The sequence below is a fragment of the Carcharodon carcharias genome, chromosome 4 (assembly GCF_017639515.1).
Source record: "Carcharodon carcharias isolate sCarCar2 chromosome 4, sCarCar2.pri, whole genome shotgun sequence".
NCBI classification, from domain to species: Eukaryota; Metazoa; Chordata; class Chondrichthyes; order Lamniformes; family Lamnidae; genus Carcharodon; species Carcharodon carcharias.
Window position 1 is genome coordinate 186054739 of NC_054470.1, and position 14483 is coordinate 186069221.

Sequence of the window (14483 nt, forward strand, 5' to 3'; positions counted from 1 at the left end):
CCCACCAATGTTTTCCACCCCTTGGTGTTTCTTATCTCCACCCAAATAGACTCTACATCATGATTTTCTGAACCAATATCCTTCCTCACTATTGCATTGATTTTCCTCCTTTACTAACAATAATACCCCACGTCCTTTCCCTCTTTCTGTCCTTCCTAAATATTGAATACCACTGGATGTTCAGTTCCCATCCTTGGTCATCCTGCAGCCATGTCGCCATAATTGCAACTATGTCATAACTTTTTATATCTATTTGCACTGTTATTTCATCTATCTTTAATGCAGATGCTCTGCGCATTAAGATACAATGCCTTTAGATTTGTCTTTTTAACCTTGTTAGTCACCTTAGCTTTATTTTGCACTATGATCCCATTTGTTTCTCGCCCTTGTTTTTTTTCTGCCTTCCACTTTTGCACTTTATTTTTCTGTCTTTCGTCTCCATCCTTATTTTCCTCGCCTCTGTCCCCCTGCCATTCTAGTTTTTAAACCCTCCCTGACAGCATTAGCAAACACCTCACCTCCCTGCCGACCAGATGCAGCCTGTCCTGTTTGTACTGGCCCCAACTTCCCCAGAACCAGTCGCAAAGTCCCAGGAATCTGAATCCTTCCCTTCCCCAAACCATTTCTTCAATCATGTATTCATCTGATATATCCTGTTATTTTTACTCTCGCTAGCATGTGGCACTGGTTGTAATCCTGAGATTACTACCTTTGAGGTCCCACTTTTTAATTTGCGCCCTAACTCCCTTTTTTTTACCTCTGTCGTTGGGACCATGACCGCTGGCTGTTCACCTTCCCCCTCCAGAATTCCCTGCAGCCTCTCCGAGACATCCTTGACCCTGGCACCAGGGAGGCAACATACCATCCTGGAGTCTCTTGCGGCTGCAGAAATGCCTGTTTGTTCCCCTTGCTATTGAATCCCCTATCACTATAGCCCTGCCACTCTTCTTCCTCCCCTCTTGTGCAGCAGAGCCACCCCTGGTGCCGTGGACTTGGATCCTGCTGCTTTTCCCTGAGAAGTCATCTCCCCCAACAGTATTCAAAATGGTATATCTGTTAGAGAGGGGGATGGCCACAGGGGATTCCTGTGCTACCTGCCTTCCTCTACTCTGCCTGGTGGTCATCCTTCCCCATTCTGCCAGTTCAGTCTTTTCCTGCGGTATGACCATCTCATTGAACGTGCTATCCATGATAATCTCAGTATTGCGGATACTCCACAGTGAACCCACCCGCAGCTCCAGTTCCGAAATGTGGTTAGTCAGTAGCTGCAGCTGGACATAATTCCTGCACACATGGTCGCCAGGGACATTGGAAGCGCCTCTGACTTCCCACATACTGCAGGAGGAGCATAACATAGGTGTGAGCTCTGCTGCCATGACCTCCCTTTAGGTTAAGCTCGTTAGTTACTCCCTTTAAAGAATGCTAATTAACCTAGGGGCCTTATTCTACTCCAAACATTCCCACTACAGTCTAAAGTTCTCACCTTATTTTGTTGAAGCTAATGGATTGCAGCAGTTTAATTAGTAGAAAAAATAGAAGTACTCACCTGACCTTGCGTTGCGCCACTTCTTGATTCGTGACACCACTTCGAACCCCACCGCCTGAAGGTCCTGAGGGTGTGCCTCTCCCCTCTGCTCTCGGCCTCTGTGTTTCTTGCACCCTTTTATGCCGCTCTCACTGGCCTCTCCTCTCTGGATAGTGCGGAAAGATGGTATTAAGGTCGATGATCAGCCATGATCTTGTTAATTTGTGGAGCAGGCTTAAGGGCCGAATGGAGTACTCCTACTCCTACGCTCCTACCCTATCTGCTCCACTTAATACTTTGAAAATTTCAATCAAATCATCCTTTAACTGTCTAAATTCCAGGGACTGCAACCCTACTTTGTGTAATCTGTCCTCATAATTTATCATAGCAATGTATAAATAAATGACCTGGTGCGTAAGAGGACCCCAAGAATCATGTTTAGGCCTATATGTGGCATAGAAGTCATTTTTTATCTTCCCCAACACCTCCACCCAGCTTTTCTGCCAAGAAATGCTACATTTGCATTAGGACTCAGCTTCAGCTTTTCACCTCTGAAATGCATGTTTTACTCACTTTATAAGTTGGCGCATGGGATGAAGCAGGCAAAACAGACCATGCTGCCAAGAGGATTAAATGGGGATTTAAGACATGCCCACACAGAGCATGGTGAAATACAAACATAAGTAGGCCTTCTCCAGTGAAAGCTTGAAACCAGCTTCGTAGTTCATTCTAAAAGTTGCAACGTTCACTAACTTGTCAGATAACTGCTGCAGTGAGAGACTTCCATGTTAGTGGAAAACTGGTGCGAGAATGGAAGGAGGAGGAATCTGCCCTGAAGAAGATGACCAAGTACATCATGAGAACCAGCCACCGGACTGAGCTTGAGAACCATTTATCAGAATTGGTCCTCGCAAATTGTCAGAATGGTTACAGCATCACCAGAAATGCAGTGTGTATATATGCACTTCAATGGGCCAAATCAAGTCCCTAGTTCAGCCAAGATTTCAGAGCAACAACTAGTTGGCACAACCTATTTATGGAACAAAAATGTCTCGTGTTGCGGAAGAAGACCAAGATTGCTCAGAGACCACCAAAAGACCTCTGCCAAAATTACCAGTTTCCAGTGATTCATTAACAGACAGCGGCAAAAGCACGAGCACCCATTGTATCACATTGGCAACATGGATGAAATGCCCATGAATTTCGATATGCCACAGCAACTGAACTGTTTTTGAACCTTTCCATTCCACAGTTCGACTGAAAACAACAGATCATGAAGACCAGATTCATGTTGGTACTAGCCTGCATGTCTGACAGAACAAAATTAAAGCTTATGATCATTTCAAACATAAAACCATGCTGGAAATCAAGTTCCCTGCAGGAGCTATTGTGCATGTCCATTACAACAATCGGATGTGTGAGGATGAAATGAAGTTGTGGATCGATAATGGAATAGATGTCTCCGTTGCCTACGTAAAGAACGTTGCTTATTAGTGTGGAATGTGGTCAGATCACCTGTGAAGAAACAACACCCAAATTGCAGTTACACCAGGAGGTCTAATGGAATGGAATAGGTAGATAGTTGATGGTGAAAAAAACCTTCGCAACAAGAGAAAATCTGCATGATGCCTCCTTGATGTTTTGTGTGGTTTTGTCACCAAATTGAGATGCTATTAATGCACAAACTGCCATCAGATCCTTAAAAAAAAATGCAGACTATTCAAACAATGGAAGGTGAGGAAGATGATTTATTGTGGAGGGATGATTCTGAAAGTGAAAGTGTCAAATCTCATCCAGATTGGGATTCTTGCGATGATGCCAAAGGGGCTCGATGAATTTGTTGAACACTGCAACGGATGCCAATGATGATAAAGTTGAAATTTTTCAAAACGTTTTGATTGTGGTTAAAGGTATCCTTGTAGAAGTTATTCATTCAATAAAACATGTCGTTGAGTTCTAATTTTAATTGCTTTTATTATGTTTTTTTTCACATTTCAAAATGGTGACCACCTAACACCAGTGGTTCACATTTTATACTTGGCTAATTTTTGGAAGAATTTTTCGAGGCTTCAGAGGTCAACTTATGCATTATAACCTTGGAGTCCAGGTATTATTCTGGTAAATCTACACTGCACTCCCTCCCAGTCTAATATACATTTCTGAAGGTGTGGTTCCCAGAACTGCTCACTGTACTCTGTGTGGTCTGACCAGGGTTATGTATAATTGATGCATGACCTGCACCCCATTCTATCCTAGTCCTATTATAAAGAGCAACATTCCATTAGTATTTTTGATTATTTACTATACCTGTTTATGACATTATAACAGGCTGTGCACCTGGACTCTGAGTCTCCATTGTTTCTAGCTTTTCACCATGTAGAAAGTACCCTTTTTACACCCAAGGTGGCGGACCTCACGTTTGCCTAGCTTGAAATATATTTTTCACTGTTATGCCCATTCATTTTAACCTATCAATAACTTTTTTTGTATCCCTATATTCTTTTATGGAGATCACTGTGGGGTGGGGGAATTAGTGAAGTTTTGGAAAAGGTACGGCTAAGAACCTCCGGGACCCTCAAGTGTAACCCAGTCAAATTTAAACATACATCCTTTTTATTGGAGGATCTTAATGAAATGTGTGTTCTTTCTGCAATTTTGTGCTTAAAATAAACTTAAGAGACTCTCACTAATGGCATTTTGCAAGACTTTTATTGTAACTGTTAGGAGTAGGGGTGAATCATACTGTCACTCTTGAAGTAAGTTCTGTAACAATGTATAAATAAACAATAGGTCTGTTTATTGTTATAATCTTTTGACTGAGAATATGTGATCTTTTGTGTTTGGCTCAGATTTTACTTGGGTAATAACATTGCTTTATAATCCTTTGTTGATAGATCCTGGATTGGTTTGTGCAAATCTGCTTAGCCCTGAAACATGTCCATGATAGAAAGATTCTCCACAGGGATATAAAGTCACAGGTAAGCTTATATATTCATTGAATTAAAGAAATATTTTCAGAAATGCGATAGATGACTTGCAATGCCATAACTCTGAATAGATTGTGTATTTTTGAGTGTACTGGGAGGGAGAAAGAAATTGCAACTGTGTCTGCTGCTGCATTAGCCTAGGAAGCTGTTGCAAGCATGTCAAGGTTCAATGTCATTGGATTAAAACCATTAATTAAGCTATTTAATTTTTTTATTTTTATAAAAAGAAAAATCCCTTTTGAAGTTATGTGAATTTATACTTGGGCATTGTACAACATTGTCTGTCCTATACAGAGTCCTTAACTGAGCTTTGCTCCCATTCAGAAGAGGTTTGTTTGAACTCCAGTATTCCTGGCCTCTACTAGTTTCTTGATTTGGTTGACTTCTGTGCCTTGACTTTGGAATTTGGTATTCTCCTGTTCTCTTCCTTTTAAATGTGAGCCTCCTTGCTAATTTTACGCTCAAGCACAAAATTGAAATAAAAACAGTGCCATGATGAAGATGATGCACTGGAAAGAAAGAGAATTTGCGTTTATACAATGACTTTTGTGATCTCGGGTCATCTCAAAGTGTTTTACAGCCAATTAAGCACTTTTGAAGTGTACTGTCTTTTGCAGTATAGGGAGTCACAACAGTGAATTTGCACAAAACACACTCTCACAAACGGCAATGACATAAGTGTCCGGGTAATTTGTTCGTGATAAATGTGAGCAAGCATACCTTGAATAGTACCACAGGATCTTTTAGGTTCACCTAAACAGGCTGGTTAAGCATCTCATCTGAGCAGTGTCACCTCTGATGCTTCCTCAATACTGCACACAAGTATGAGAATAGATTATGTATTCCAGTCCTAGGATAGAATTTAATGGGGCATATGGGAATGGAAAAAGAGATGGGAAGTGGGACTTAATTCAGCGGGAGCCCAAATTGCGATTTTCCCACGCTGGGTTAAGTTTTTGAAGTTAAGTTGGTGCTTCAGCAGCAAAGCATCAGGCTGGCCAGTGGCAGGATCCTATTTTCCATATGATTGCAAGTGATGAATACTCATAAATTTGAAAAAAAAGTTTCCCTTTTAAAGTCCTACCTTCAAGATTAAGTTAGCGGTGCACAGGAAACCTGTGTCTCCTATGGCTTAAAGGTGGTGTACGCCGAGTGAGTTTGTTCAATCTTTGAAGCTGAGGTGAGTTCTTGCCTTTGTGTAACTTGGGCACAGGAGGGAGCAGGAGAAGCTGAATGGCCCATCAGCGACGGGGTTGAGGTGGAGGACTAGTGAGAGGGTCATGGTGTTCGGAGCCTCAAACAGAGCAAAGCAAGACGCTGGCATGTTTGGAGGTTGGTGGTGCAGCAGGTGTCCGAACAGAGCCATGTTGTAGCCTATAGGGCGGGATCCGTCGTTTGCGTTCTGGTCCTATGTGTTCAAGGGGGATAGCCCTATTACACATGGTGGGTCAACAGTCAAGGAGGGCAGGTTCGGCTTGAGGGAGGGAAGATTGAAAGATACTAAGGGCAGGTCAAAGATGATAGAGAGAGACTTCAGGATGATGGCAGGTAGGTCTAGAGTGTGGTGGGGGTCGGGGTCACAATATAAGTGTACAGTTATTGGCTATAGTGTTTATAATGTTTTTTTTGCTCTTCCCCATCTTCAGAAGGATATCCTACTCTATCTCCATGAAGCATTTGTGCCAGTAGCTAGGAAGCATTAAGTCCTAAAGATTGCCAAAACCACAAAACCTTTCATAAAATATTCACAAATACTATTGCTCCAAGTCTCTATAATGGGCTTTGTATCTGACTAAGTTTATTTAACACGGCTGTGGTTTTGGTATTTTTTGTCATTGTCTAAAATTTTTTTTGTCCTGGCTGTTGATCTCCTAAAACCATGGCGTTAATGTTTAACTTTTGCTGCTCATTGTGTGGTGGTCAGGTGAGGTAACACAAAGTCAGCCACCTGTTGTAGAATCTGCCCGATTTCAGTTCCATTGAACTTGCTGAAATGAAAATCCAGCTGGTTCTATAAAGGGCAGATGATTCATTGGCAAGTTACCACCCAGGCTGCAGTGTCAAAAATGCTTCCTGTTCATTATTTAAGTGCAAAAGTGTTAAAGTAAGAAAGTGCATGGTGAGTCCTGATTAGAGTGGTAGGAAGGAGGGAGTGCATGACATTTAGAGCTTTGACAAGGAAGGTGTAAATTCAATAACTATTAAACTGTACCCGTCTCTTATGAAAATAATTCTAATTTTGTGCACCTTCCTACCCCAAAAATTAGTAAAACACTAACTCATGCATGCTTTAAGTAATAGTTGCAGCTCTAACACTTTTTCCTTTTCGAATCCAGAATATCTTTCTAACCAAAGATGGAACAGTTCAACTGGGAGATTTTGGAATAGCTAGAGTACTAAACAGGTAGAGTTCAAACTGCTTGAACAGAAATTCAATTCACGTGCATTGTCTCTTTTGATCTTTAGTTCTTTTTTAGTGAGTACCAAATTGCTATTTCCTATATTCAAAAAAAGGTGAAGAAAGCAATTTTTGGTTTAAATAACTTGAATTGTGCAAACATTTGCTAGTACATTTTAAATTTGTAATAATTTACTTTGAAATGATTCTGAAACATGTAATAAGGCACTTGGTGAAAATATTTCACTTAACTATGAGTTAACAATTAAAGTGCAGTGACTATTGCCATCTTGGTTGATATCGGAATCATTTATGTGGGCAAATGTGGCAGCCATTTTGTGCATCATAAATTTTTTTTAATATATTCATTCATGGGATATGGGCTTCACAGGCTGGGACAGCATTTATTGCCCATCCCTAGCTGCTTTTGAGAAGGTGGTGGTGAGCTGCCTTCTTGAACCACTGCAGCCCATGTAGTTTGGGGATACTGACAGTGCTGTTAATCTGGAAAGTTGAATTGAGTGAATAGTATGCCTGTTCCAGTTACTGTGATTTTTGGTTGAAGGAGGAATGATGGTGAGAAAGAGAGCGGCTTATTCTTTTTGGAATGGTGCAGAGTCTAAATGAACCTTTTAGACAGGAAAGGGTTTAATGTCTTTGTCCAAAGGTTGGTACGTCTAATGGTGCAGCATTTGAGAGTCAGTGTATGGGCAGTGCTATTGTTGCAAATTGAATGCCAAGTTGGGAAAAGTTCATTGTCAAAATAGATTTTAGATTACATCTTTAAATGTGTGATTTGAAAATAAATAAGTGCAGGACAAGGGCAGGTGGATGGCTCGTCCAACTTTCCTAACTGATGATTCTCAGAGTTTTGAATGCCCCTATTGTCTTTGACTCTGCCAGGTAGATATTCCAAAGGTTTATTATCCTTCCCAAGAAGCTATCTGTTGCAAATTGACTTCTCACAGTTAAATTTATGACTTGTCTTATTCCTTTATCTTGCCCTAAACAATGTCCAGGCTTCATCTTAGTGCAATTTAATTTTGATGGCAGAAGCATTTTAAGGAATGCTTTACAAAAACAAAAACAGAATTACCTGGAAAAACTCAGCAGGTCTGGCAGCATCGGCGGAGAAGAAAAGAGTTGACGTTTCGAGTCCTCATGACCCTTCGACAGAACTTGAGTTCGAGTCCAAGAAACTCAAGTTCTGTCGAAGGATCATGAGGACTCGAAACGTCAACTCTTTTCTTCTCCGCCGATGCTGCCAGACCTGCTGAGTTTTTTCAGGTAATTCTGTTTTTGTTTTTGTTTTGGATTTCCAGCATCCGCAGTTTTTTTGTTTTTATCTCTGTGTTTAAGGAATGCTTTGTCTGGCAGAAGAGGCTTTGTGAGATAAGGAGAAACATTACGCAGAAAAGTCCACTTGTTGAATGAAAATAAGTATGTGGTGGAAGCCACAAAAATGATGGATGAGTAACTGTGTTTAGCATCATTTGCTACTTATTGTTTGGTGGTGAGCTAAAGGTTGACATATCAATTAATAGCATTTTCTAGTGAAACTGTGCAGTATGAAATTATCACATTAATATTTTCGATGAAAATGCTTTGTCTGCTATGGTAATTTTTGCTTTGCTCTTTCATGGGACGTCAGCATTGCTGGAAAGGCCGCATTTGTTGCCTATCCGCAATTGCCCTTAAGGTGGTGGTGAGCTGCTGCCTTGAATTGCTGCAGTTAACCTAGTATAGGTATACCTACATTTTTATGAAGGCTGGTTTTTGACCCAGTGACAGTGAAGGATTGGCGATGTTTCTAAGTCAGGGCGGTGTGTTGCTTGTTCCCATAGTGCTGTTCCCATGCATTTACTACCCTTGATGGTAGAGATTGCAGGTTTGGGGTGTGTTATCGAAGGAGTCTTGCTGAGTTGCTGCAGTGCATCTTGTGGATGGTAAACAATGCTGTGACCTTTGTGTCGGTAGTGAATGTTTAAGGTGGTGGATGGGGTGCCAAGCAAGCACACTACTTTGCCCTGGATGCTGCTGAGCTTCTTGAGTGTTATGGGAACTGCACAATCCAGGCAAGTGGAGAGTATTCCATCACCATTCCTGGCTTGTGCCTTGTAGATGGTGGGCAGGCTTTGGGGAGTCAGAAGATGAGTTATTTGCTGCAGGATTCCCAGCCTCTGACCTGCTCTTGTAGCCATGCTATTTATATGCTTTGTCCAGTTTGGTTTCTGGTCAGTAGTAATCCCTGGGATGTTGATGCTTGGAATTCAGTGATGATAATGCTGTTGAATGTCAAGGGAAGATAATTGGATTCTCCCTTGTTGGAGATGGCCATTGCCTTTCACTTGTGTTGTGTGAATGCCACTTATCAGCCCAAACCTGAATATTGTCCAGGTCTTGCTGCAGATGGACAGGAACTGCTTCAGTATCTGAGGAGTCATGCATGGTACTGAACTCAGCGGGCATCCCCACTTCCACCCTCCATAGAGAAAAAGTCATTATTTAAGCCATTAAAAGTGGTTGGACCTAGGACACTAACCTGAGGTACTCCATGATAATATCCTGGGGCTGAGATGATTGACTTCCCACAATCGCAACCATCTTCCTTGGTTGTTTGCATGACTACAACTAGTGGAGAGTTTTCCCCGATTTCACACTCAGTCAAATTCTGCCTTAATATCAAGGGCAGCCACTCTCGTCTTGCCTCTTGATTTCAGCTTTTCTGTCCAGTTTTTAGACAATAAGGTCAGGAGCGGAGTGGCCCTGACAGAGCCCATCTGAGCACCAGTGAGCAGATTATTGCTTCGTAAGTGCTGCTCGAAGGCTCTCTTGACAACACCATCCATCGCTTTGCTGATGATCAAGAGTAGACTGACGGAGCGGTAATTGGCCACTTTGGATTTGTGCTGCTTTTTGTGTACAGGACATACCTGGGCACACATTCTCGGATGGATGCCAGTGTTTTGGCTGGACTGGAACATGTTGACTAGCTGGGTTTGGCTGGAGCACAAGTTGTCAGTACTATTGTCAGGGTCCTTAGCCTTTGTTGTATGCAGGGCCTTCAGCCATTTCTTGATATCATGTGGAGTGAATCAAATTGGCTGAAGACTGGTATCCGTAATATTTGGGAGGTTCGGGGCCAAGATGGATCATCCACTTGACATTTCTGGCTGAAAGTGGTTGCAAATGCTTCAGCCTTGTCTTTTGTACAGTCCAGCTGGGCTCCCCCATTTTTGAGGATGGTGATATTTGTGGAGCCACCTCCTCCCTGTTGTTTTAATTGTCCACCACCATTCATGACTGGATGTGGCAAGACTGCAGAGCTTTGATCTGATCAATTGGGTGTGGGATAATTTAGCTCTCTCTATCTGTCCTGCTGCTTCAACTATTTTAGCATCCATGTAGTCCTGGGCTTTAGCCTCACCAAGTTGGTACCTTATTTTTAGGTATGCCGGGCACTTGCTCCTGGCATGCTTTCTTGCATTCCTCGTTGAACCAGGATTGATCCCTTAGCTTATTGGTAATGGCAGAGTGAAGGATGAGCTCGACCATGAGGTTACAGATTGTGGTTGAATACAGCTCTATACAATAAAGACTGGACTTTGTCTCGACACATGAGGATACTATCCATGTACTACCCTGATTAAATGGGATAGATTCAGAACAGATCTAACAGCTCAACTGTGCTTCCGTGAGGCGCTGTGGGCATCATTCGCAGCAGAATTTAATTCAACCACAAATCTGTAAGCACATGACCTGGTATGAAATTGTTAATATGTTTATTTTTAAATGGGTTAATGCTTTTGAAATAATATGTAGACATATTAAACTCATGATTGTGTGTTTGTTTTTGTTTTCTTACAGTACTGTAGAGCTGGCACGGACCTGCATAGGTACACCATACTACCTGTCTCCAGAAATATGTGAAAATAAGCCATACAACAACAAAAGGTACCCCTGGATCTTTAATCATCTTTGTCATTTACTAGGGAATAGGGTAATGTAAACTGTAAACCATAAGGCATCCACTCTCTACATGCATTTTACTGGAGATGGATTATTATTGACTGCTTTGTAATTCATTTTTTTAGTGATATTTGGGCTTTGGGCTGTGTCCTGTATGAGATGTGCACCCTCAAACATGCAGTAAGTATTTTTCTTTTCATTTTAATCAATGCTCTGAAATTTATTTTTGCTTTTTTTTGTATTTAACTCTATATTATTATAATATTTTCCAACCACATTTAGTTTTGAGGTGGTAGTTTTTGCTTTGCTGACACTGTTCAGAATACTTCATATTTTGAAGGCCCTGTGACTATAGACTGGGTATTACAAGATTGGGTACTGAGATTTGAATCCCCAACTCATATTGAGAATGAAGGATGAAATTCTGCTCTGATTCTTTGATTTTTGTTTGTAACTGAAATGTGTTGACTCTTGTCAATTTTGTTCTGAGTGAGTGCAGGTCAGCAGCACTAACCTCATTATTTTGGTTAAACTGCCAGAGTGGCTACAGAGTTGATTCATGTGGGAAGTGTCACCTTGAAAAGACTACTCCCGAATGTTAAAGCTAAGGTGTGTTATCATGTAAGAGGAAAAGGTGTCGATACTGCAACCCCTCTCCCTTTCCTTTCTTTCCTGAACATCTTGTATCCAGGAATATTTAATGCCAGTCCCACTCTTCTTTGAGACAGATCTCCGTTATAGTTGCAAAATCGTATTTCCACATGGCTATGAGCCTACAACTCACCAGTCTTATTTACCACACTTGCCCTTTCACATACGTGCACAGTAGCTGTAATTTAGACTTTATTACTTTCCCCCTTCCTCTGAACCTATCTAATAACGTAATATTTGCTACTCTAGTGCTATCTTTCTCTCCCAGTATTCTGTCTATTATTGCCTCTTAGTTCCCACACCCCTGCTAAGTTAGCTGAAACCCTCCCAAATAGCACTAGCAAATAGTCCCACTAGGAAATTAGTTCTGACTCTGTTTAGGTGCAATGCATCCAGTCTGTACAGGTTTTATTTCCCCCTGAGCTGGTCCCAATGTCCCAGGAAGGTAAAATCTTTCCTCCTGCACCATTTTTCCAGTCACGCATTCATCTGCTTTATCCTTTTATTTCTATGGTGTGGTACTGGGAGTAACCCAGAGGCACTACTTTTGAGGTCCTGCTTGCTCATTTCCTACCTAGCTCCATAAATTCTGACTGCAGGACCACATCCATCTGTCTACCTATGTTGTTTGTACCAATGTGGACTGTGACTGATGGCTGTTCACCTTCTCCCCTCAGGGTGCTCTGCAGCTGCCCAGTGACATTCTTGACCCTCGTACCAGGGAGGCAACACACCATTTTGGATTCACGTTTGCCACTGCAGAAATGCCTGTTTGTTCCCCTATTGAATCTCCCATCACTATTGTTCATCCAGTCGTCTTCATGCTGCCCTGTACAGCTGAGCCATCTTGGTGTCATGGACTTGGTGCCACTGCCCTGTTTTATCCCCTTAGCTATATATATTCTTCTACTTCAAATATTAATCCACTTTTACCTTTAAAAGATCCAATGATATACGACTTTCAACTACTGGTCTGGCAAAACATTTCATGCTTCAACAACCCCCTAGGAAAGAAATGTCTCCCTTTTATTTAGTAGCCATGTTAAATTCATGATAAAAGCAAAATACTGCGGATGCTGGAAATCTGGAACAAAAATAAAAATAGTTGGAAAAACTCAGCAGGTCTGACAGCATCTGCAGAGAGGAATACAGTTAACATTTCTAGTCCGTATGACTCTTCATCAGAACTGAGGAAAAATAAAAATGAGGTTAAATATAAACTGGTTGAGGGGGGTGGGGCAGGTAGAGCTGGATAGAGGGCCAGTGATAGGTGGAAGCAAAGGAGAGATTGCCAAAGATGTCATAGACAAAAGGACAAAGGGGTGTTGACGGTGGTGATATTAGTTGAGGAATGTGTTAATGGTGACATTAAGGGTAGAAATCAGGACGAGCAAGTGACAGATAGCCCTGGTGGAAGTGGGGTGGGGGGAAGGGATCGAAATAGGCTAAAAGGTAGAGATGAAACAGTGGATGGGAATACATTTAAAAATAATGGAAATAGGTGGGAAAAGAAAAATATATTTAAAGAATATATAAATAATTAGAAAAAGGGGGTGGGAATGGAGGAGACAGTTCATGATCTGAAGTTGTTGAATTCAATATTAAGTCTGGCAGGCTGTAAAGTGCCTAGTCGGAAGATGAGGTGCTGTTCCTCCAGTTTGCGTTGAGCTTCACTGGAACATTGCAGCAGGCCAAGGATGGACATGTGGGCATGAGAGTAGGGTGTTGAAATGGCAAGCAACAGGGAGGTCTGGGTCATGCTTGCGGACAGACCGAAGGTGTTCCGCAAAGCGGTCACTCAGTCTGCGTTTGGTCTCTCCAGTGTAGAGGAGACCGCATTGGGAGTGGCGAATGCAGTAGACTAAATTGAGGGAAGTGCAAGTGAAGTGGAAAGGAGTGTTTGGACCCTTGGACAGTGAGGAGGTGGGAAGTAAAGGGGCAGGTGTTGCACCTTCTGCGGTTGCATGGGGAGGTGCCGTGGGAGGGGCTTGAGGTGTAGGGGGTGATGGAGGAGTGAACCAGGGTGTCCTGGAGGGAACGATCCCTCCGGAAAGCCACCAGGGGAGGTGAAGGGAAGATGTATTTGGTGGTGGTATCATGCTGGAGTTGGCGGAAATGGCGGAGGATGTTCCTTTGAACGCGGAGGCTGGTAGGGTGATAAATGAGGACAAGGGGACCCTATCATGGTTCTGGGAAGGAGAGCAAGGTGTGAGGGCGGATGCACAGGGATGGGCTGGATACGGTTGAGTGCCCTGTCAACCACCGTGGGTGGAAAACCTCGGTTAAGGAAGAAGGAAGACATCTCAGAAGCACTGTTTTGGAAAGTGGCATCATCGGAACAGATGCAATGAAGGCAAAAGAAGCAGGGTGTGAGGAGCTGTAATCGAGGTAGCCGTGGGAGTCAGTGGGCTCTTGTAATGAATATTGGTGGACACTCTTATCACCAGAAATTGAGACAGGGAGGTCAAGGAAGGGAAGTGTCGGAGATGGACCATGTGAAAATGATGGAGGGGAATTGGAAGCAAAATTGATAAATTTTTCCAGGTCCAGACGAGAGCATGAAGTAGCACCGAAACAGTCATCGATGCACTGAGAGAAGATTTGTGGGAGGGTACCTGAGTGGGATTGGAACCATGAATGTTCCACAAACCCTATAAAGAGACAAGCATAACTGGGACCCATGCGGGTACCTATAGCCACACCTTTTATTTGGAGGAAGTGAGACAAGGAGAAATTGTTCAGTGAAATAACAAGTTCAGCCAGATGGGGGAAAGTGATGGTGGATGGGGATTGTTCGGGCTTCAGTTCAAGGAAGAAGCGGAGAGTCCTCAGATCATCCTGGTGGGGGATAGAGGTGTAGAGTGATTGGACGTCCATGATGAAGAGGAGGCCAGGGAACTGGAAATTGTTGATATGATGTAGGGCATCAGAGGAATCGTGGGTGTAGGTGGGA

General features: G+C 42.5%; 1 protein-coding gene across 10 annotated transcripts in view; it reads left to right on the plus strand.

Annotated features, from left to right (window-relative positions):
- Positions 1 to 14483, plus strand: part of nek1 (NIMA-related kinase 1) — a 168244-nt gene that overhangs the window by 13376 nt on the left and 140385 nt on the right. For 8 of the 10 annotated variants that reach the window (XR_005942807.1, XM_041186071.1, XM_041186074.1 and 5 more), the window contains exons 5-9: positions 4420 to 4503; positions 6849 to 6916; positions 10778 to 10864; positions 11005 to 11059; positions 12208 to 12300. Coding sequence is in view for 9 of the 10 variants with exons in the window: in XM_041186071.1 (XP_041042005.1) it covers positions 4420 to 4503; positions 6849 to 6916; positions 10778 to 10864; positions 11005 to 11059; positions 12208 to 12300 (387 nt within the window). In the remaining variant the exon portion in view is untranslated. The remainder of the gene's footprint in view (positions 1 to 4419; positions 4504 to 6848; positions 6917 to 10777; positions 10865 to 11004; positions 11060 to 12207; positions 12301 to 14483) is intronic. The other 2 variants (XM_041186077.1, XM_041186080.1) reach the window with 1 other exon arrangement.